The sequence below is a fragment of the Electrophorus electricus genome, chromosome 2 (genome assembly GCF_013358815.1).
Source record: "Electrophorus electricus isolate fEleEle1 chromosome 2, fEleEle1.pri, whole genome shotgun sequence".
In the NCBI taxonomy this organism is placed as follows: Eukaryota; Metazoa; Chordata; class Actinopteri; order Gymnotiformes; family Gymnotidae; genus Electrophorus; species Electrophorus electricus.
This window is the reverse complement of record NC_049536.1, coordinates 8,919,944-8,943,660: the sequence shown is the minus strand read 5'-3', so window position 1 is coordinate 8,943,660 and position 23,717 is coordinate 8,919,944. Positions and strand designations below refer to the sequence as shown.

Sequence of the window (23,717 nt, the reverse complement as noted above, 5' to 3'; positions counted from 1 at the left end):
AATAAAAACATTTTCCATGATTGTAGCTTGTTTTAGTTTAATGTGAACGTTAAAAAAAGTCGACGTGCATCACGGCCATGAAGAGCACGAGCAGCCCACTGACAGGTCAACCAAACCACGTGACTTTTGTTTTCCTTGAATTTTACTTTCCAACGGCGGTCTGTGACGTAGAATGATCTCAACTTAAATGCGAACTCGGATGTTTCGTAAAGGCTTTTAAGACGCTGTATGTACAGGTTTGTTTACTCACATTGTTCACCGAAATTGTGAAATGACAATAAGATTCATGTAAGGTTACATTTAAGGCACATGCTGGCAAGCATGCCCACCATCCCGTTCTGCGTAACCGGTAAAAGTACTATGCGTAGTTAACGTAGTAGCACGCTAACGCTAGCTAGCTATTACTAACGTTATCTGGCTAGCCAAGACATCGTGAAACGTAAGATAACCAGCTAATTATTCTAATTTACAGAGTCACTAAATGCATTGCTTGCTACTTGGTTGTTTAGTTACGTATTTAGCTTTATGATAGTTGACCATTTTTCATGAGTTATTAACTACCGGTTAATAGGCAGTCATAACAAGGCTAGGTTAACTAGCTAACTACGCAATTTTATAGAACGTAAAACGTTATCTAGGTACCGCTAGGTAGCTAGGTTAGCTAATTTACATTCCAGTCAGAAGTGTTATTGTAATTCTAAGACTGTTAGCTAGCTAGCTACCACAGAGACAGTATTGGTAAATGAAACTTAGTCGGCTAATTGTTTTACGGTTATCCTCCATTTGTTAACGCTAGATAACAAATCTAACCGACTGTTGTTAGCCCGATTATTTCACACACAAAAAGAATTCGGACTACGACTCGCAGAATGGTCGCGCTAGTATGAACAAGTGGAAAAGACCCAGAGTTAAGACTTCGTGCCATCATAATAATGCATTACGAATACTCCTACTACACTTAACTAACTGACAAATTAGTGCATAGTCCTAAATGTTCTTGAGACCTTGACGGTAACCAGAAATATGGGGTTATTAAACACTAGTTATCGCTCTTTGTAGTTCTTTTTCTAGACTCATTTGTTGGCTGTGAAGTATTAAGTTCTGCTTGCTGTATGATTTAAAACGTCATTAGGTTGTTCACTTCTTAAACATTTTTTTTTCTACAGGGATTTCTGTCCTAAAGGATGTATCTTCCAAGTCAAAAAACATGGGATATCCAAGATGTTAACCTCAGTTAACTAAAGTCATGACTTTTAGAATGGTTACAGATTCATATGTTCTGTGTGTGAATAGGGCTGCGTACTTGTGGCATACACAAGGCCAGAGGGTTGTGTCATTCTTACCATTATGTAATCCATCCTGCCAACTTCATGTCAAAAGGTCTGTCAGCTACAGAGACAACTATCACAACTGGAAGCACAGGCACAGTCAAGAGGCCAAAGTCCGTAGGGTATGCCACTGCAGTACTAGCTCCCTCAAACACAAGATGTTTCTGATCACCAGTATTTCTAGTTTCAATACCTCAGCCTGCCTTGGGTGTACAGATCTGAGGCATCGTATGTTAAGACTGAAGAACACCTTAGAATCAGTTTCAAAGGTTGTAAGTGGGACACAAGCAGAAGTTTTCTCCAGGTTAGCATGGCTCAGACCTAGTGCCAGCCAGGAGACCAGACAGAGGGAAGCAAATTCAGAGACAGCTTCATTTACAGATCAGAGAAATGGATCTGCCTTGGCAGCTACACCTGTGCCTGTACCTCAGCCATCCTCATCATCCATCAGCTCACCCCCACACACAACCTCAGGTTTTCCTGAAACATCCTCTGCCACATCTCAGCATCTCCAGGAACAAAAGGAAACAAAAAAGTCTTTTGAGGTCCATACCCCAGGAATGACTGGAACAGCTACCACTGTGGCATCTGAAGCTAGATCAGGAGAATCTGTATCTCCTTCCAACAGTTCTATCTCATCAAAGCAGACCACTCCACTCTTCCATCCGGGTTCATTCAGCGTCAACCTAGACGAGACCTATAATTACCTGGCACAACATGTCAATGCTTATTTTAGCAGCTTTACAAAGACAAAAGAGAAAAAGAAAGAAGTCCAAACTTATATTGATCAGCAACCCCTACCTGGCCAGAGCCACCAGAATAGTGACCACATGCCCACCCATGTGCTAGCAAAGGACCAGCTGTCATCTGCATCATCTGTGCCTCTGTTACCAGACTCTCCTTCATCCTCCAAGAAAGGCCTTGGACATTACATAGCTTCCTCTGCACCTACAGTACAGGCCTTTGTAGGAAACTACCTTGTCCCCCTTGTTCCCAAGCTTAAACCAGAACCAAAAAGTGGTCTTTCAGAGGCAGATAAACAACTTCCTTTTGAGGACTCAAAACAGAAGGAAACAGCTGAGAATAAAGAACAGAGAACAGCAGAGGAAAAAGCCAGGAGACTTCTGCTTCAAAGAGAAAAGGTAATGAGTGGCATACAAATAGTCTATAAGGATTGTATTGTATTTAAAAGATGTTTCTTATTTAATGGATTTTTTTGTTTTGTTTGTTTGTTTATTTAATTAATAACCTTTATTTAGTCTTCCTATAAACAGATCTTTACAGTGCAGCTTACTGTCTGCAGAATCTTTCTGGCATTAACAACCCACTGGTCCTTGATTATATCAAATTTTTTAACACCCATCTTTCAAAAGGCCCTAAACAAATGTTAGTGTCTTTAGTTATGTGATTTTACTGCTAATGCCAGAACATATAAGTACTTTTATTTATTTTCCTTTTCATTTTAGGCAATTTCTTTAGCAATTCATAACTGAAATGATCCTTTCCCATTGTTCTTTTAGCTATCAGTGTGAGTGAATGCCCAGTTAAAAACAGTGTGCCAGTGCCATATAGAAAAGTGATTTAGCCAGCGCACTCTGAAGTATGTTGTGTATTCTTTTACCTTGTAACTTGGTTAACTGAAGTTTCTTGTTTGCATGATATGGTCTGTTTAATGAAGAGCATTAGTGCAAAGCTGTCTATGTATTATTGCAGGAAAATAAACTTGGAGCTCATATTCTTAGGTTATGTGACTCTTATATGTGTTTGTATTCATGTGGGACTGTGCTTATGCCTAAGGAAAGTCTATAGCACTGAGCGTGATGTAGAGAAAAATACTATATTCAGATTTTGCTGCATATTGCGACTGCAATAGGCTATGCTTTGTAAAAAAAAAACATAAAATGAAAACCCACAGTTATCCCTTGATGTGATATATTTAAAGTTCAAATTATTGTATTTTATTTTTACATGTATTGTTTATGCTTGTTGTGTGAGTGCTGTAATTCCTTAAAGCACCCTGAGAACACTTATCTGCGATAGAACTATCAGAGATTACTCAGGATCTTCACAGCCATTAAGAAGAAATGTGTGTTATAAAGCTCATTTGCATGTGGCAGTCTTCTGTGATATTGGTATTGCTGAGGCCAATATTGAATTCTAAATTAACAAAAGATATGTTGCGCTGTCCTTTCAGTCAACCTCATATGTCTTATGCCACAGTGCATTGTTTAATTCCAGATGAACATATAGATTTTGGATTATGTGGGCATATCAGTACATACATTATACACAGTTTCTTTTTGAGTGAAAACCATGTAAAATGTATTTTCTGCATTTTACTGCATGACGATTAAGTTTGTTTAGGTGGAAACCAATGTGTTTCCAAATCTAAAAAAAACCCCAAAATCTCAGAAACTTCCATTCTGCAGATCATTGCTCGGGTGAGTGTGGATAATCGAACACGAGCACTGGTGCAAGCCCTGCACAGAACTTCAGACGTCAGGCTTTACATCAGCAGGGTGGAGGAGCTCAGCTACCACCTGCTGGAATTCCCCGAAACCAGACTGGTTGCCATCAAGGTGAGTCATTTCAGCAACTCCACTCACTAATTCATCATTTGAAGTGGACTTAATCATAGTGGTATGAAGCTCTGTAATATGTAGTATTAATGTAAGTAGAAGTATTAATTTTAGCTTGTATATGCTGCAGCTATATACATATACATGTGTATATATTAACTATGAATATTGTCACTTCAAGTTTATAGCCTTAGGGCTGGAATCAGTTTTATGATTTACAGTTTCTTGCCAGTTTAATTAATCTGTGTGCAGTGGTGGTTTTTACCATTATGCAAGCCAGAAATCTGGGGGCCCCCTGCTGGTCAGAAGCAGTTGGCTGAAAAAATTGAAACACTGACTAGACGCATTTTATCTAGTGTGTTACAGAATCTCTTTGGTGTCAAACAACGAAGTTCGACACCAAAGAGCTACCATAACACTAGCTAATAAGGACTCTTGAACTCAACCATGAGATGTTCGTATCCCAGTGGCCCCTAACAAAGAAAGAAAACGAAGGAAAAGATTCCAGGATGTTCAAGATGGGTAAAGATTTTACAGCATGGATAAATGTTGTTAAAAAAAAAATAGTAAAAAATATTTTTTTAGGGCAACCAGACATTGTAGTCCCACCTATCTGTGTGGACTACAGTTCTGCATGTTAAGAGAATGACTGAAAAAGTAGTGCATTTATGATGTTGTTTTTTTTGTTTGTTTGTTTGTTTTTAAATAAACTATTTAAAAAAATTATTTCTCTTTTCTGTAGAGGTTGTACTATAACTGGTAACAAAGCTGAATTGCAAAAAAGAACTAGGTTATATTTATCTATATTGAAGCAGGGTCTATCAAAAGAAACTGCACTGTAGTTTTTAGTATGATATGTGTCACGAGTGGGCATTAGAACTTCGTAGAATTGAAGAAGCTTTATTGTAAATCTGAAAGAACAGACACATGACAAACATTAACTAGCCTTCATTGTAAAGGCTGGTCTTAATTATTTTGTTCCTTAAATCACCTGCCAGCAAATATTTGTTTTAAATTAAGTGAGCATGGGGAAGCTACATTTTGGTGTTGTTTGTTTTCTGTTTTTGGTTTTCAGATACTTCTCAAATGTCAACTAAGCTTTCTGCTGTTACATGAGGTGCTACTATAGCACTGATGACTGTATGCCTTTTATTAAGTGGTTATTAATACCTTTTTATTTCAAAGAATATTTAAGTAGGTATGTTCCTTCTGAGCTCATCTCTATCAATTAAAAACCATATTGTTTTTATAATGATAATTTGTTTTACTGACAAAAATACAGACATAGCTTATAACATGGATGTAATTTTTGTGAAATGTTATTGACTTTGTGCTCACCAGGAGAAGGTAATTCCATGTCTGCTTCGTCTGCGGCATCCCTGTGATCCGTCCCTAAAGGCTGCGGTCAGAGAGGCGCTCGCCCTGGTAGGCTACACTGATCCAGTCAAGAGCAGAGGAATACGCATACTGTCCATTGATGGAGGTGGTACAAGGTATCCTCTAACCTCCATGTTCTGAAGTTAGAACAGGGCTAAGCTCTTCCTGGCACTGCATTTTTCATGGTTCTCTTTTTCTCTGTGCTTGTTTACTTTCAGAGGACTTGTGGCTCTTCAGACTCTGCAAAAGCTGGAAGAGCTGTCAGGAAAATCTATTTACCAGCTCTTTGATTACATTTGTGGTGTGAGCACAGGTAAGATAACCTCTTCTGGGTTTTCAGTGTCTCAGTGCATGTATGAAAGTCCTGCAATGAATAATAACAAGCTGCTGTAGCAGAGACATCATCACAATTGATTTCAGAGACTTTAGTCAAGTGACATTCCATGTCATTGTCAAGTATCTCAGCATAGTGTCTTTCTTTTCCACTGATCATGAGATGCAGACAAGTAATTAGTTAGTCAAGCATGATTGCCACTCGTAGATGTATATAATGTAGCTTTAAATATCTGTGCCTACCTCAGCATAGTCTCTGCTATAAATCAGATGTGATTTTATTTCCAGTTCTAGCTTTTGTAAAGTTACATTATTTGTGGAAAAATGTTAAAAAGGAGATTTATGATAACTATTACATTAATAATAAATAATGGTCAAACCAATGCAATGTTTTCAAGTATCTACCTTTGCTAAAATGTGACTGTGATGAAATGTGCTCTGTAGCAGTGCCTCATATGACCACCTGGGGGCACTTTTTATCTTAGCTTTAACTCTGCTTTCTCCAACTATTCCGTTTCATTGGTCGTACGCTCTAAAATGAAATGTAATGTTCTTGTTGCAACAGCAGGATCTTAAGTCTGTGTCTATTTTCATAGCACCAAGCTCCATTCCAAATTCTGCACCCCCTTTTCCAAAATCACAGATTCTGCCAAACCCATATAATCCCCTTATGAGAGAGCAGGATAGGGATATTTGAGGGATCGTCTGTGCCTGTTATACCAAACCAGCAGGGCTCTAGAGTCACGGTGTGGGTGTGGGTGTGGGTGAGTACACAGTATCAGTGCTGCGCTGGGTGTCTGTATTATGTATGCTGCTTAGCCAGGGCTCCTGGCATGGAGCTTCAAAGTGGCAGTTGGACACGAGAGGGGTTCACTTGGATCAAAAGATGACATGGTGTGTTCAAATTACCTAAGCCTGCAGGATATATGTGAGCAGCATCATTTGTGAAACATAAACAATATCTTGTATAATCACAGTTCTTAATTTGTCCATTAATCGAATTGGTCATAACCATGGCTATTTAGTATGGCAGCTCTAGAGAGAAAGTGGATTTTTCTCCTATTTATTTAAAAAGGTGTTAAGACATTTATTAATTTAAATATGTAATATTGGATGCATTTTGAGTTGATGTATGTGTGTTTTTCCTCAGGTGCTATATTAGGCTTCATGCTGGGTGTGTATCGTACCCCTCTGAGTGAGTGTGAGGAGCTTTATAGGAAGCTGGGCTCTGATGTCTTCAAGCAGAACGTTATTGTGGGTACTGTGAAGATGGGCTGGAGCCATGCCTTCTACGATACTGAGGTCTGGGAGAAAGTTCTTAAGTGAGTACAAAAGTCTAATCCTGTTTTCCAGATCTACATTAATTAGTACAGGGTGTATTAGCACAGTGGTTTATTTAAAATTGGTTACAATTTGTTGAATGTTGGAGTCATGCCTTACATCACAAAAACATATTAGGAGAGCTGTTATTGTTTGATTGTTATTGTTTGGTCTAATATAATTTCTCATTTTCAAACAGGGAAAAAAATGGGCTCTGACCTTATGGTTGAAACATCAAGAAACCCTGATTGTCCTAAGGTTGGTGTAAGAGAGTGTTATTCTTGTAAACATTATGTCCTTGTGTCCTGAATAAAAAAAATGATGTGACATACCATTGGCACCTGGAATAAGTCTTTGTACTCTCTCCACCAGGTGGCAGCAGTGAGCACAGTGGTGAATAAGGGGACTCCATTAAAGGCATACATTTTCAGGAACTACAACTTGCCCCCTGGTGTGCGATCCCACTACCGAGGCAGCTGCAGACACAAGATTTGGGAGGCCGTCAGAGCTTCCACTGCTGCTCCTGGCTATTTTCAAGAGTTCACACTAGGCACCAACCTTCACCAGGTAAATTCAGATGTTACATAGGCCTTACGCGCAGTCAGTGAGGGGATGTCAGTAAAATAGCAAGAGCATAAAGTAGCCTTTTAATGCAAGGACATTTATAAGCACCATCTGCTTGATGCTCTTTAATGGTTGTATTCCAATGGCACTCCATATTGTGGTCTCAGCATCTACAGAAAGCTCCTGCAGAGACATGAGTGAATATAGGAGACAGAAATTGATGGATGGCTGCCTTGAATGAAACAAAACCAGCAGACCACTTGAACACAATCACTGGCACTACCTGTAGTCCAATAATAGATTGTGTAAGACATTGGGGTTGTTTTAAATTTAGCTTCACTGTTTTTCAATTAAGTTAATTACTTAGCTCTTATAATCATGTGTAGCACTCTCCAACTTGTTACTGAGAAACTTGCCACTCCCCTCTATCTTCTTCTTGGACATAAATATAGTACAGTACAGCGGTTATTAAGGTTTCAACCTGCTGATATTAAGATCTACTGTTTGTTCAAAACATGTTCTGTTACATAACAGTTGAATAATGTACATGTCAAAGGTTGAAAGATTGGCTCTTTGAAATCAGTTTTGCTATTGGTTACACATAAATTAAGGTCACAACCTGTGCTTAGTTCAGTGATTTGATCTAGACCTTTTACTCCTACATAAAAGGCCTTTAAAAAAACAAACAAACAAGTATGCCTATTTAAAGCTTGTTTTCCATCAGGTCTTTATAGAGAAGTACTGCTGCATTTCCAGTCCTCTGTATAAATAGAAAGAGGCCCTGCTATTTTTCCTTTTCCACCATGTCTTTCTCTTGAATTGAAACATCATGGAGCAGGTGCTGAGGCAGAGCTCCATGTTTTAATTTAAACATGTGGGACTGCTGGGAAGGAATCAAAGAGAATTGCTGATGGATCCCTGTAGAGTTGGGATTTCCTCCTGGTATGTCATTAGACACTCATTATACACATACATGTACACACTTTGAGGAAGAAGGACATATATAGCATTTATTTGATCAGTTTTAGATGTACCACAGTTGGACTCAAAAAGAAAAAGAAGCCACATATAAAATAATCAAAAACAAAAAGTAAGTAGAAACTTTAGTAAAGTGCAGGAATAAGCATTAGTGGACATGAATAAGCATTAGTTTGTACTGCAAATATTCCTAAAGAAATGAATGCCTTTTAGTGTAAATTCTTTCATTTGTAGATTAGTTTCTTATTTGTTGCATAGCACTTGGATTTCCTTTATAAAAGTCCGGTAGTTACAATATGAGTATGTACCATTCATAGCACAGGTGTGTGTGCATGCACACACACATACATACATACATACATACATACATACATACATACACACACACACACACACACACACACACACACACACACACACACACACACACACACACACAGGCATTTATTCTAAAATCGATATCTTAGAAAGCCTTCATGAGCCTTTATTGGCAGCTCCACATTAGACCTAAGATTCTGTTTAATGACTCCTTTACATAATTTACATAATTTCCTAGATCTGTCTTTCTCTTCCTCAGTTCTGTTGAAATTCCACACAAACACACATACACACATACAAACCCAGAAACACAGTGCTCTTCCTCTCGTCTCTTGGTATGTTTGGTGCCAGGCTGATCCTTCAGGGCTCTTTCAGGGAACTCAGGCTGGCATGTCAGATGGTCTCGAGTGCCCTATTCTTCCCATGGCAGCTCGCTATTAAACCCACAGCTTAGCTCAGAGGTGCATAAACTACAGTCCTGGTGATCCCTGCTGTTCTCTGTGTACTTCTTTTAAAACGATTCAGGCCTGCCTTCAGCAAAGTGATGTATGGGTGGTTTTCAGATGGTGTCATCCTGCCATTTTTCCACTGACATCGACAGAAAAATCCACTTTCATTCGTACAAACCATAATGAGCTTTTTGTCTTATAGTGAGTGTCTGATCATTTCATAAGTACATTGCACATTGTTGTGTGCCAGTGAAAATTCACATTGTGCTTACCTGTAAATGGAGCATTTAATCAGAAAGGAAGAGTCATGGCAAACATTTCCTTTGATGTGTGTCACTTTTCAAACAATTTAAGAATCCACAAACTGGCAAGTTGACATCCTCCCAGCTAATTGTGTATCATTTACATATGCAAGCTTCATACTATAGCAGACCCAGAGGGAGGAAGTTGGTGGTGAATGTCTGAGCATAGCATCTTTTCAGCAGTTGCCATGGACTCTGCCAGGACGGCATGCAGGAATGAAGCCTGTTAGACCGTTTGCGCCCACCCTCACACAGCTGCTGAAAGATATGCTTGCACCAGAATCAAGACAGCACAACACAAGAGAAATATTGTCAATGCAGTACAGGAAATGTGTGTGCAAAATAAACGACTTTAACACTAATGGACTGATTGGAAGAGATTGGAATTAGAAATCTGATATTAGACCCACCTTTTTGAGTTATTTTGTGTTTAGCTGTTGTTTTTGTTGAGAACTTCTCCCTTGAAACTCCTGAAGCAATCCCTTCAGTTGGTGGGGGGGGGGGGGGGGGGGGGTGTCTAATGCATTTACAGAAAATCTTTCAAGGCTCCAAGGCTGCTGTTTTAAACCCAGGTGAATGTTTACAGTAAGACACAATGCAGATACACAGTAGGAGATGCTTGATTGGTTTGACAGGCTGCATTAGAAGATTAGACATGTTTGTTGATTACATTGACTGACAAAAGGCATTTGGGGAAAAAGGTCCCTGTAACAGAGATAGTTTATCTTACTTGCAAAATAGGAATAAAGTGGTATTCCTGAAAGAAAAACATTTTATTGTCTTAGATTTACCCACATATGACCTTTTTATGACCTTTCACATTGTTATATTAGCTCAACTGTTTTGTGAATTAATGAACAACATTATGGTGGGGAAATAATTGTGTACCTTAAATTAAGCCCATAGTCATTTCACATATTAAGGATGCCATGCCAAAAATAACTCTGAATTGACCCCTAAAGTCAAATATAGTGTAGACGTTTAATATCAAGATGAAGTGTGCATGTGTGTTTGTGTTATAGTCTTCCATGGTTTAGCTTAATTTCCTGTTCTTGGGAAAGTCTTCACTGCATCCTGCCCAGGTGGGACGTTCTTGTTTTATGATAGCAACTTGAACCTCATGTAAAGCTTCTGGCTACCAAGGTCAAAGGTCACAATGGTGAACTAGTCAGAGTAATTGCATAATGTGGCATAATGACCTCCTGCCCCAGCCAGTCAAGTGAGAGTCATGGCTGTCTAAAACACTGAAGTTTTTACATTTGTGCTTTGACTAGTATGCATGGAAGATGTTTTGGAAAATTCCCCTGAATTTTGTTTGTAAATTCAGCATATTTATATTCAGTAGTGAAGCTAATCTTAAGTCCTTATTAATTCATGTATAATAATGGACCAATAAGGTTTAGGTATAGTGGTAAAAGATAATTAAAAATCTAAGTATATTTGATTTGAAATATATTTGCATTATAGTATGATGTGTGTAGTTCTTTCATTTTGTGAAAGTAATTTGTGTTCAGCCATTAAACTTTCTTACTGAAACAGCAGTAATCAGCATGCCCAAATAAACATTTCCCAAGTGCATGTCTAAATATCCCCAGCTCTTGCTCTTTGCCCATCACTGTGGGGCACTGGATTGTTACAGAGCAATTTTACCTTATGTAACTCAGGTTTAATGAATAGCCACTATGTCTTCTTGTCCTCATGGTGCTAGAGTAACTTGGCACATCATTACAGCATATGTGCTCTGCGCTACCTGCCAAATATTCTTGTTTCTTGCCAAATGTTCCCAATCCACAATCAGACCTGAAGAAGAGAGTCCCTTGACTGAGGTTGTAGGTTGATGGTGTGAAATGCCCTTAGAGCTGGTGTGGGGAGGGGAAAGATCTCGGGACCATTTGTGACTGTTATTACAGTTCCTCAAAGAGCTCTCTGCCTAGAGAAAAACGAAAGCTGAAATGGTGAAATCACTTAAAGGCATACATGCATTGCTGGTTTATTATAGATTGTCATGAACAAGTGGAAAAATAAATGCTAAAAATAATTGGAGGCTTACAATGAAATGAGGTGAAACTTTGACAATGAGGTTACTTTTGTAAATGTCAAAAAAAGCATGATGGAGATAAAGGACATTAGAATGGTTAGGAAAAAAGAGGTGTTTGTGGCTGCATATCTTAAGATTAGGCATGATAAGTTTAGACTTACAAGTGCTGAGTCCACAGGTAACATGATTCTCAATTTCTTAAATTAAATTAAATAGGCAAGTCAAATACTTTTGAAGAGTGCTAGGCTGCTAGTGAGTTTTTAAGATCGATTGGTATTTCCCCCCATTTTTGTTTCTTCCATCTGTTTGTGTGTGTGTGTGTGTGTGTGTGTGTGTGTGTGTGTGTGTGTGTGTGTGTGTGTGTGAATTACCAATGAAAGCAAATCTTTTCTGTAAGCCATGTTTTACAGAAGAAACAAGAAGCTTGTTAACAAGCAATTCCATCCTGATGTTATCAATAACTGCATCACCCAATTGACACTACACAAATAGTAATTCATAAAGCAGCCAATGGTACAGGTATTGGCTCTTAACTAGTCATTAAACAGGTAAGAGGTTTTTTGTATATTCCAGAAATGTTATGCAAGTTGCATTTTAACATCCATTTATAAGGCTTTACATACTGTGTTATTGCTGATTAACCTTCAAGTAAACTCCTTCAAGTCAATATTTGAGTCATTGTGGACTACTCAGTGTAAAAAGTTTTTTTGATTGTTTTTGTTTTTGTTTGTTTGTTTTTTAATTAGCAGGCCCCTTAAAAGTAATAGAATTTAACTAAATCTACCAGAAGCATTGCTCCTCTGAGAAGGCCTTCCTCAAGTAAATTAGAAAGTGTAAAATGCAGGTAAATGCTTTCTCTAGGATTTACGTGCTTGAACATTTTTTCACAGTCTCTGATGGCGTATTTATTGACATACCAATTTGCACAGGATTCAAATAATTTGGAGTTATTTCTAGCACCGTTTTATAATAGGCAGATGGATTCTTTACTGACGTGGAGTGTGCAGTTCTTAAATATGACTTGCATGGCAGATTCAGATGGTACTACAATCACTGAGGATCATCGGTGATAATTACCACACCTTTCCATGTAAATCTCATCTTGCCCAAATAGGGTTTAAGACTGAGGACTGAATAAAATGCACAGATAAAAAGGGTGTTAAAATGGACTTGGGTTCTTCTCATCTTCAGAAAAGTATTTTAATATACTTTGACTATGACATTCAACTATCTTAACTTACCCCACGAAGATTGTTCTTCTCAACCTGTTCAGTAGCCTCAGCCTTTGTGTTTAAATTAGCAATTTTACCAGTCCCACAGGCCTTTGACATGACGACCACTTTTTATCTCACCTTTCCCATAAATGGCAACAAACTGACAAGTTGAGCATTAAGAAAAGTATGAATATGGTTCTCCATCCAATACTACCATTTAAGTTATCAATTTGTCAATTATTTCAGCAATCTATTGAAATGGCGTTCACAAGTTTTACTATTAAGCAGTCATCCCCTTCAGTGAACGAGGGACATTTCATTTGTAATCTAGTAGAAAGATTATACACATTTGTTAAAAAAAAAAGAAAAAAGTTATACTTATATTACTAGTAATATTGTGAAAGGGTGTTGTTTATTATAGGCATTAGTCACATTAAGTACATTTTAACTTCTTAAGGGGGCAAGTGAGAGATAACTTAAAAAATGAATTTCCATACTAACATCTGTGACCTTGCCCAAGATCTCATATTGCTCGAAGATAATCATTATTAGGAATATAGCTTGTAATATTACCCCAGTCCATGACAGTATAACAATTACTATCCCGTTTGAACTCTTGTGCTTCATCATCAAAGGTACTGTACAAATGGACTTTGAAATAGGTAATTCATGAATATTATAATGTAATCAACAAGTCCACAATTGAAAAAAAGGACCTTGTGAACTTTATTTAAAGACTAAATATATTCATATTGTATTAGCCCTTTCCTGGGTAATTTTTATGAAAAGAAATGTCAAAAACATCAGATTAATTGTATACATCAAGCAAGGACAGCCATTCTTTGTGTTTTTTAATGCTCTAATGTGTTTGTGTTTTGTGTCTATGCTTGCGTGTGTGTATGCACACGTGCATGTGTGACATGAGTCTGATGGGTCTAGTCCTTTTCATCAACTCTGTTGCCTCTCAGCATCCTTGCTAAGGTGGGTGTGTTCCAGCAGTGTTTATGACTGAGATAAGTTCTTTTCACTTTAACCAGTGAATAATCCTCATTGAAGTCGAATCTTATAAGGTCTTGGCCTTCTATAAAACCGCCTCTTTGTACTTCAGGAGCTTGACTACAGTTGGTTTGCTTTCTTCACTCTCAATCCAGTATATGTGGTGACTGGAATACCAATTGCATTCTTATTTGTATTTAATCTGGATATCACTCATTTTTTGAGAGAGCTGGAAAAGATTACTTGGCACTCTGGCCTTTAGGAACCATGTTAACACTAACTTGTCCAAGGCCAGTATTCAGCCCACGCCTCTTCCGTCGAAACTCCCACTGGATGTCATGAACTGCGCAAACCTTCTCAAATCCAGTGATCTGAGGCAAAATGTTCATTGTTTGTGTTCTGCAGAGTAAGATAATGTTGCTATCCAGTTAGCTATTTTGATAAACATACTTTGCTTCCTTTTGAAGTGATCAATCCATCTGCATGTGTATACACACTTCTGTGTTACATTGTCAATGACAGTGGAGCTTTAAGATTTACAAAGTTAACTACTGTTTAGTGTGTAGTATGTATCGTACAGTCTAAAGACCAAGACTAGAGAAAAAGCAACTTTCTGTCATTCACACATGCTGCGAGTTTGAATGACGGCTTTGGCTTGAGTCTTTTCTTCCTTTTTTTTTTTTTTTTTTTTTTTTTTTTACTTTGTACCTTTTTGTCCTTTGTTTAACTTAGCTTTCACTTGTGTATTAAATATAAGAGTATTAAACAGCATTGTTTTGAACCTCAAATCCTTCTCATATGCCTCTGCTAGAGAAGTTGATGTATTGATCTCTATAGGCAAGTTGACAACGGCCTCAGTGGATGCAAGATTCCTGTCTGTTTGTTGGTCTCACTAAGGAAGCATTGTTTCTTGCTTCCATTTTTTTCAACCCTTCTAATGAGTTTTGTCATTACAATAATGTTTTACCTGTGTTTTTCCCCCACTCTTTTTTGATCAGTACCTGTATTTCTCCTTTAAGTGGGAAAGCCATTTTACATTTAGCAAATAACTTTTTTTCTAACTGTCAGAAACCATACTGGCAATAAAAAGCTAAAGACAGGCTGCTAATTCATTACTGTCCCTTAGCGCGAGAGTGCTTGGAGATATCCTGGTTGATTCAGTTAGAATAGTGGTAGTCTTAGCCACAGACAATCCACCACATGTAGATGGAGAGTCTGATATCTATAGTGTGTGTTAACCTGGCCACACCATTACGATTTGGCCAGCTGCATTCTGCCTCACAAAGGCATAGCCGTGGCTTCCGCATGGGAAAATGAAGCGATTGATGCTAACATTGCATCTGGATGATTAAGCATGGTATTCAGACCTCCCGAATTGCTTGTGGGCACTAAAAAGTGGTGAGAAGTGCTATAGGCTGACATTTTACCTTGAATGCCTTTCCAACTGTTTTGTCTGAGTTACAAGAACAGAACTTTCCACATCCAACTGAACCATCATATTTCTATTTTCCCGAGAGACTTTGTCATGACTCAGTTTTTGAAATTTCCTCTTTCTGTGTGTCATGCCAGAATAGTAGGCTTTTGGTTGGTCATTTTGTGTGCCAGCCAAATTTCCTTTTCCTGCAAGAGCAAGCAGCTGTTTGCCACATTAAAATGGTGAAAGGCACAATGCGAGACTAGGATACTAGTAAGTGAAATTACATCATTCATGTATGTATAAATCTGTGGATAACAACTTTGGAAAATATTCGCTTACTGGTTAAATGGTGCTAAACAAGTATTAACACAATGTTTGAAATACAGTAAGACAAAACAGACTTGCAGTCTTAGTCCCTGTTGGTTTTGTTTTGTCTCACTCTAGACTGTGTAGCCATTTTTAGTATTTTCATGTTGTGGCACCTCCACCTTGTGACTGAGAATAGTTTTAGAGGCAAGTTGGTTTCTGAGGCCACCCAGGGTTCCCTGGCATTATTTCCTTGCCTTGCCTGTAACCCCATCACACCTCCCTTTTTCCGTCGTTTCCAATATTTTCAGTTCTGTTTTTTGGGAAAACCTTGAGGCACTGGTACAGATTCTCAGTTCTAATGATTTAGAGTACTGTTGTCTTGGGTAGCAGTGGTGTTCTAAAAGACTGTTCTTAGCATAACTAACTCATTATGTCCTGCCCGAAGAGGCGGCCTTAAAAGATAGGACTGAAATCCTCAGAGACCCAACCTTCCCTCTGCTCTAACAAACGCAGACGCTCGAAGTCCCCAGAAACCTTCAGACCCAGGGGCTTCTCCCTCTGGCCTCACCCCACTAATGAGAGGCCCTTCCTCGCCGTTTGAAGCTTCCCATCACCCTGCCCCCTTAGGTCTCCAGCTGTGTGCCTGTTTGAAGTGCTTAACGATTTTCTGTCTTATTTCCACAACTATTCATTCATGATATTCCATGGTTAACCAATTTAATGCTAGTCTGGTTATAGTGAATAAATGAATTTTTTTTTATTTAATAGATTTTATATGAATTTGTCAGCAATTTTAAAAACTTTATTTTAATATACAGTATAGCAAGCAGGACAGAGTTCTTATTTCTGACAGGTTGTTAGTAGATTAGATTAGATAAATAACAAATGGAATTAGCACAGAAAGATTATACTGTGTATTACAGACTTTCCTATCTGAATACTGCAGTGTCTGTCTATATGTGATCTTTGTCTGTTTTTCACTCCCAAAAAATATAGTTCAGAGGATATGATCACTCGTGATGTATAAATTTATAGTGAAAAGTGATGGAAAGCTGTGTGTTGAAAAGTTAATAGACAAGATTCACTTGTCACTCTCTTTTAGGATGGTGGTTTACTGATAAACAATCCAACAGCTCTGGCAATCCATGAATGTCAGTGCCTGTGGCCGGAGTCCCCTCTGCAGTGTGTGATTTCTCTGGGTACAGGCCGCTTTGAAGCTCCCAGCAAAAACACCACCACCTACACAAGCCTGAAGACCAAGCTCACCAACGTCATCAGCAGTGCTACAGACACAGAGGGTGAGGACATTACATCTGCTCAATACATTTTGGTTATGTAAGGGAGCATAGATAAGTGTCAGGATAATGTGTTACTTATATGAGTTAATTTAATAGTGATTCACATTTACAACTAGAATATCACTGACCTCAACAATACTAAAATTCAGAAGTATGAATGTGGTCCAACAAAGCAAATCAAATGCACACAAGAAGCCATGTAGCCTGTCACATTTCACATTCAGAATTGTATTGGGAAACATAATGAGGGGGTATTTTTTTGGCTGAGAAAAAGTAGGTAAAAATCAAGTTGCTTATTACGTTTTATATTAATATCAATTGAAAATATTGACAAGAAAGTATGGAATTAAAATGCCATTACATATAATCTTTAATTTAATGATGACACACTAGCTGGATTGAGTAACACTAACTGGACCTGTTTAGGATTTAACACATACTGTGGGTATAGATGTGTGCATACACACTCGTAGAATGCCATGCCTTCTCTGTGCTTTTCATTTGGGATTAAACAGAGCTACGGTTTAATCATGGAGGTTATTTATAAATCGTGGATTACCCATCCTCTATCATGAGATTATCCCTCACCTGTAAACAGAATGTTTTCTGTAAAATGCCACACACACTCACACACAGACTATAAGTGCAGTAAATAACTAAAGAAATTTTAACAGACATCATTATTATGGGTCAGTTTAGGATTTTAGTCTGTTTGTAATCACATGCAAACATTAAAATAAAACATGATGATGTGTATCCAGTGCACCTCCTTCATTATTTCTTCCTGTCTGTTTCATCCTCTTGTTGTGGCTCTTTTCTTCTGTTCCCGTCTCAGAGGTGCATACCATGCTGGACGGCCTGCTGCCCCCCAACACGTACTTCAGATTTAACCCGCACATGACGGAGGATGTGGCCCTCGACGAGCGGCGCAGTGAGAAGCTGAGCCAGCTTCAGGCAGAGGGGCTGCGTTATCTGGAGCGCAATGAGCAGAAGCTGAAGCGGGCTGTGCACAAGCTTGTACAGGAGAAGAGTTCAGCACAGAGGCTGTGTGAGTGGTTCCGCCTCAGAGTGCACATGTACGGTGGCCTGTAGGACATTTTAAACATGTTGGTATGCATGTCTGGGGTTGCTAAAATGCATGAACATGGACCACATTACATTTGTTGATAAAACATGGTCTGATAATAGTTATAGTCAGAAGTTTCATTACTGTTCTACAGGATTAGAGTAGTATCCTAGGCAAGAATGGTGAACGTTCCAATTTGAATATATAATCTGGAGTATATAATCTGTCACCTGAACTATCACCACTATTGATTTAATACTCAAATGCTAAACTGGTTAAGTGAGTGTCCCAACAATCTGGGCAAAAATGGAAAAATTAGAGAAACACTGCCATGGTTTCTTTCAGAATTTAAAGAATGGTAGTGATCAGGATTTATGTATTATATGGGATTTGTAAGCATCACTACATTAAAAGATACCATTTACATAGAAATGTGTGTGCACACCACCCTTCCTTCAAAAGGTGTTTTAAAAGGTAAAAAGGTAAAAATAAATAAATAAATAAAAAAAGTAAAAAGTAAACCACCATCCTAAATAAATAAATGCAAGTTTGCTTGAATTCTAACTAAATGCATATCAAGCATATAGCCTCACAGTCGAAGCAGAAATGCAGGCTGTTTGGGTGAAATTCTTTAAGAACACTAACATTAAAAATAAATATGTAGTGATCTTTTGTATTTTTGAAAGTAATGACAAGCCTCATGTCTCCGTCGTATCTCAAATGGTGAGATATCTGTAAGCACTTAGAATGTTCTTGTCAGGTATATATATATTTTCTTTTATTGTTTTGTTAACATCTATAGTGTTCTGTTCTTAAATTTTAATAATATAATGTATCTACAAATATACTGATTTTGTGATATTTTTAGAAGACCCTTTGAACCATTAGCATTAATTCTGTGATTTGCTAAATAATAATGTAAGGTTTAAGATGTAGAAGGCCAAGAAGTCACTTTGTATAGCAATTTCTATTTTAATTTTGGTGTATTTTCCACAACCATAATGACCTCACATATAATTTATTTTATATTATTTCCTCTTGAGGAGTTGGAAATAAGGAAAGTTCCTCATACGTTTCCTCATAGGGAAAATGTAATTTATTGTTCCCTGATGTCTAATCTAGTCCAACAACAGTAGTCTCTTATCTGGTTCTACTTTGTGCATATATGTAAAACAATCTAATAATAAAGTATTTGAGATTGCTTTAACATGTATGCTTACATAGAAATCTGCAAGGATGGCATGGTTTTATTGGATTGTCTAACAGAGCTGAAGAGCTAAGGCTTTTTTGTGATTAAATATTTTACATATGATGCAGTGAATTGTTGGATAGCTATACACAGAAAGCTGCTCTGAAATGCTGCTGTGCGATTAAATGTTACATTTCTCACATTAGATTAACCTAAAGGATTTCGTACTGTACCCTGTACACACCAAGATAACACTTACGTTGGTGGTTCATTAGAAAGACTTTTCACATTTTCATATTTCATGATGTTGCACCTTTGACAATGACTTCATTATGTAATCTGTTTACTGTCTGTGAGATGGCTATTGAAGTGGGACTGAAAGCTGACATGATTGCATTTGCTATATAATGTGTAAGGTTAATATAAAGAAACTCCTAAGATCAGTACATTTAAGTGGATGTGAAAGGGTCTGAGTGATGCCTATTTGCAGGGAAGGTAAAGTAATTAACCTTTTGGAAGAAGTCATTAAGTCTTCAGTGTGGATTTGAGAGGTAATTAGACTAAAGTAAAAGTATTGCTTAAGTATTTATTTCAAGTGACTAATTCTAGATGCACATAAAGGATTACTACAAGAGATATTACATCATAGTATTTCAAGTCAAAGTTTCTGTTAAAGTGTTTTGGCACAGTTCAAATAATTGAACACAAAAATGTTAACAATATTTCATACTCAGATGCCTCTGAATTTTAATACATATCACTGTATATTTTGTCTAATGTCATTGCCAGCATGTTTGAGCTTCATTGTTTCTCATTGTGTTCTGAACATTCTTTTACACACTACCACTGTGTCATGGTTCTCCTGCCTCCCTGCATGCTGGCATGTGTTTGCTGTCTTGAATGCGTTAGTCACACATGCTGCAGTAACTGACCAAAAAGACTGCATGTTTTATTGAGTGAGTCAGCTGGCCTAATTTACAGAGAATCTCAGAATAGACATTTAGATCACTTGTATATACATATTTTAGCAAAAAGTGAAGTGTTACTTGTGCTGGATAATATTACCTGTTTACAACTGTATTCATGCCTACTAGTACTGTACTAATTTTTCTTGTGACAAGTAGCATAGGTGTTATTGCTGCTAATCTGCTTTGCAGAGAGAACTATAAAACATCAATGTCTGTTTTTATTTTAACAGCCAAATTGCTTCTATCCTGCAACTAAATGACCATGAAGAAAGAATGATGTATAATAAAAAAAAAAACTAAAAAAAAAACAACTTTCATCCTATCCTTATTGTATGTTTCATTGTACAAATGAAAGCAGGTTTAACTCCAGGTTGGCCATCCAGACGTTCAGGTATAATCCATTTCAATTTTGGAAGTGTTTTGTTTTTTCTCCAAATCCGCGCTATATTATCCATTAAAATAAATGTTGCAAGTTTTTGGTATTTTAACCTGTTTGGGTACTGGGAGAAAGAGCCTGGTAAGAATTCTAACTGTCAAAGCAGAGGTCCAGTTTGGGCTATTTGAAAGTTGTGAAGAAAGGTTGTTTCTCTGTGTTTGTGTGCCCATGTGTGTGTATGTGCGCATATATGCATGTGTGTGTTGTGAGTCTGCTTATCTGTATTAATATACTGTTAAGATGCCCCTGGTCTCCTCTCAGAGGTGTGACAAACATATCTACTGTGACAGCTCCTATATTCTTAAGACAAACTGCATTGTCAGTGCAAACGCAGCTGTCTGTTTTGCAACTGAATCCTGGAAGCTGCTTTGCTCAACCATTTTACATACAAGAGCTGTTTGTCTTCATTGACGTTTTGGGTCAGATCCTCTTTATTTACCCTGGCTGGGCTCAGAACATTTTGCTTGTTAACACTACCAGTCCAAAGTTTCCTAGTTCAAGTCTTGCTTGGAGCAAGTTCAGTTAAGTGCTGCAATATGAGATTCACTTTTGGATTGAACAACCACATGGTCACATTTAAGATAAATCATAATGTTCTATAAAAGAGAACTACAGGACAGAATGTCAATAGTATATGAGTTAATGACAAGATGTTATACATAGAATTTGGGGAGTAATTTTATGTCTGCTCTTATGAAATGGTGCACACAATTTATGTTCTCATTATAGGGATAGCAAACATGAATTTAAAAAAAAACTAAGAATAGCAGAATAGCAACTGACTTGATGCCCTGAGATATGCAAGAGTAGAGAGTGTTTAGGGTTGTGACTACCGATGGAAGAGTTCAGGGTGCTGATTCACGGAGGCTATGTGGGATTCAAGGCAAGCAATCAGATTATTATAAAAAAAAAAATTGTCAATGACTTGCTTTTTTTTTTTTTCAAGCTCTCTATGCTTTCCTTTCTTTGTTTTTCTCCCCCAGACATTTTGTCAGGTTGTTGACGAGTATCCTTCTGTGGCATCTGTCACTAGTGGCTGATCTCCCTTCTCAATACAGTGCTGAAGGGTTTGTTAATGCGTCTGACCTTGGCTGAGCACTGTCACATTCTCACAGTAGGGCTACAGGTTTTAAACTCCCATCCTGAGTTGCTGGAGTGACTCTTTAGCTCTTAAACAAGGCACCGATGTTTCCAGGCCACTGGCAGTGTTCCTGTTCCTATTCTCAGTCAGGACAGCCCTGAAAACCAAAAGCAAATTCCCAGTGGGAGTACCCAGAGTGAGAAAAATATACTCTGATATATACTAACTCCACATTCTCTTGAGAGTGTTATGGCACCGAAGGAAATGACTGAAAGCTTTTTTTTTCCCAACTCAAATGTATTTTAATTCTCTCTCACTGTGAGCTGTTATATAACAATATGTCTTCTTGTTTTTAAAGTTTAACTGATCCACAGGAAACATACTTGTACCACTTTTGAATTCAGAAATGAACCTCATCCTTGCACATTACAAATGTTTTCAGAGGCAGAAAGTCTTTAGAGTCATGTGACCTGATTGTACATGTGTATATAACAGATTGTGTTTTGAGAGTGTTTGTGTGTTAAAGCCAAATAACATCCAAGATGCCTGCTTGAGTACCCCCTATTAGGCAATGATTCCCAGTTCTTCTATTTGTGAAAGCTGTTTATTGGGTGGCTTAGCTGTGTTGGAATAGGGGGTCTCTTTTTGCTTCACCATATTTGAAGTTTCAAAAGGAACAGAGGATCATTCTGATATCCACTTGTATCACACTGCAACTGGGATTCTGGACAAAGTTTTGTCTCCAGTGACAAAAGCAGAAAGCTGGACAGTTTCTTGAAAGTCCTAGATGGTTAAAGATTCATAAAAAATGCCAAGGTATCCTCATTTGACTCTATCATGAGGGTTGTTAAAATCTCTCTTATTTAGGTATATTTCTTATCTCTTACTTCCCTCCGACATTACTTCAATGTCACTTCATTCCCACTTCCCCGTGACCTCTAAATTATTCTGTACCATAACTGCCCTCCAAGAACTTGCACAAAATAGACTTACAAGTATACCGCTAACAAAAATTATGTTTTCATTGGATCCAAATAGCATGCAGACATGTCTGTAGGCAGTGTGAGATGAAAGGCAGGAACAATTAAAGCTCTTCTTCTTGTCAGCTATGGGGTGTATATGGACACGTGTCCCATGATCTCTTTCTGTTGATAATGGGAGCTGCCTGAGGCGTTGGTGGTGGAGTAGAAGTGCCTGAAGCGAGGGGTGCATAAGGATCATTGTCAAAAATGCAGAGATGGTTGAAAGAGTGGGCCATGGGAACAGTGAGATCCTTTTTGGCTGCTATGGTACTCGGCTGGTCAGCTTGTCTCTCAGTCCTGATCAGCATGATTATTCACTCCCCCCTCCCTCTCACACTCCTTCTTGCCTTGATCATAATCTTTCATTTCTGTTATCACTCCCTAGGCAGAGCAGAAGGTAATAGATAAATCCTGTTTTGTTCAAGCTCCTAGCTTGAAGCTGCTAGTGTATACAAATGACAGCAGTCAAATTTACAGAATGTGATTTAAAAAGTTGAAAAAAAAATGTAGATGCAATACAGATTTATAGTTTTATATAGGATAGCCCCTATTTACAATGCCACAGGATTAATATTGAAATGCTTGTATATTTAATACATTTTTATAAAAATATTTACAAATAATGTGGCACAGTGTTAAAAAATGTATTGTTGTCACTGCCAGCACCAGATGCAGCTATTGGAACTTTGCATCACTACACAGATCATGATGAAAATGAATCAGGTACTATTCTTACAAAGGCAGTGGTTTGCTACAACCATTATAAACTTGTGATTTATATGCTTAATTTTGAATGTGTGTGTGTGTGTGTGTGTGTGTGTGTGTGTGTGTGTGTATGTATGTATGTATGTATGTATGTATGTGTGTGTGTGTGTGTGTGTGTGTGTGTGTGTGTGTGTGTGTGTGTGTGTGTGTGTGTGTGTGAGGGGGGGGGGGGGGGGTCTCGGCAGCCCGAGGAAGGGGGGTAATATTCAACGCAGCGTGCAAAATCATTTTAGTGTACATAATCCTTATGGCATCACACCTGGGTCCCATCTGGGACGGAGATAGGTACCAGCTCGGATTTTTTCTGCCAATGCGGACTCCTGCCACACAGCCACGGCCACCTTCCGTTTGCGTAGCGTCGCTGCAGTCC

General features: G+C 38.0%; 1 protein-coding gene across 1 annotated transcript; it reads left to right on the top strand.

Moving 5' to 3' along the window:
* The first annotated feature begins 155 nt into the window (after positions 1 to 155).
* LOC113571839 (calcium-independent phospholipase A2-gamma-like) lies at positions 156 to 18,318 on the top strand. Its single transcript, XM_035523567.1, has 10 exons — positions 156 to 226; positions 1,167 to 2,470; positions 3,758 to 3,907; positions 5,249 to 5,400; positions 5,503 to 5,597; positions 6,768 to 6,939; positions 7,138 to 7,195; positions 7,310 to 7,504; positions 16,625 to 16,820; positions 17,656 to 18,318. The coding sequence occupies exons 2-10, from the start codon at positions 1,247 to 1,249 to the stop codon at positions 17,910 to 17,912; spliced, it is 2,499 nt and encodes an 832-aa protein (XP_035379460.1). The 5' UTR covers positions 156 to 226; positions 1,167 to 1,246; the 3' UTR covers positions 17,913 to 18,318.
* The last annotated feature ends 5,399 nt before the right edge of the window (positions 18,319 to 23,717 follow it).

Bases quoted from the DNA above. Each gene is read 5' to 3' on its own strand.
- LOC113571839 (XM_035523567.1), top strand. From the start codon at position 1,247: ATGACTTTTAGAATGGTTACAGATTCATATGTTCTGTGTGTGAATAGG. The intron at 7,196-7,309 runs GTTGGTGTAAGA...TCTCTCCACCAG, and splicing joins GAAACCCTGATTGTCCTAAG to GTGGCAGCAGTGAGCACAGT. The intron at 16,821-17,655 runs GTGAGGACATTA...TTCCCGTCTCAG, and splicing joins CAGTGCTACAGACACAGAGG to AGGTGCATACCATGCTGGAC.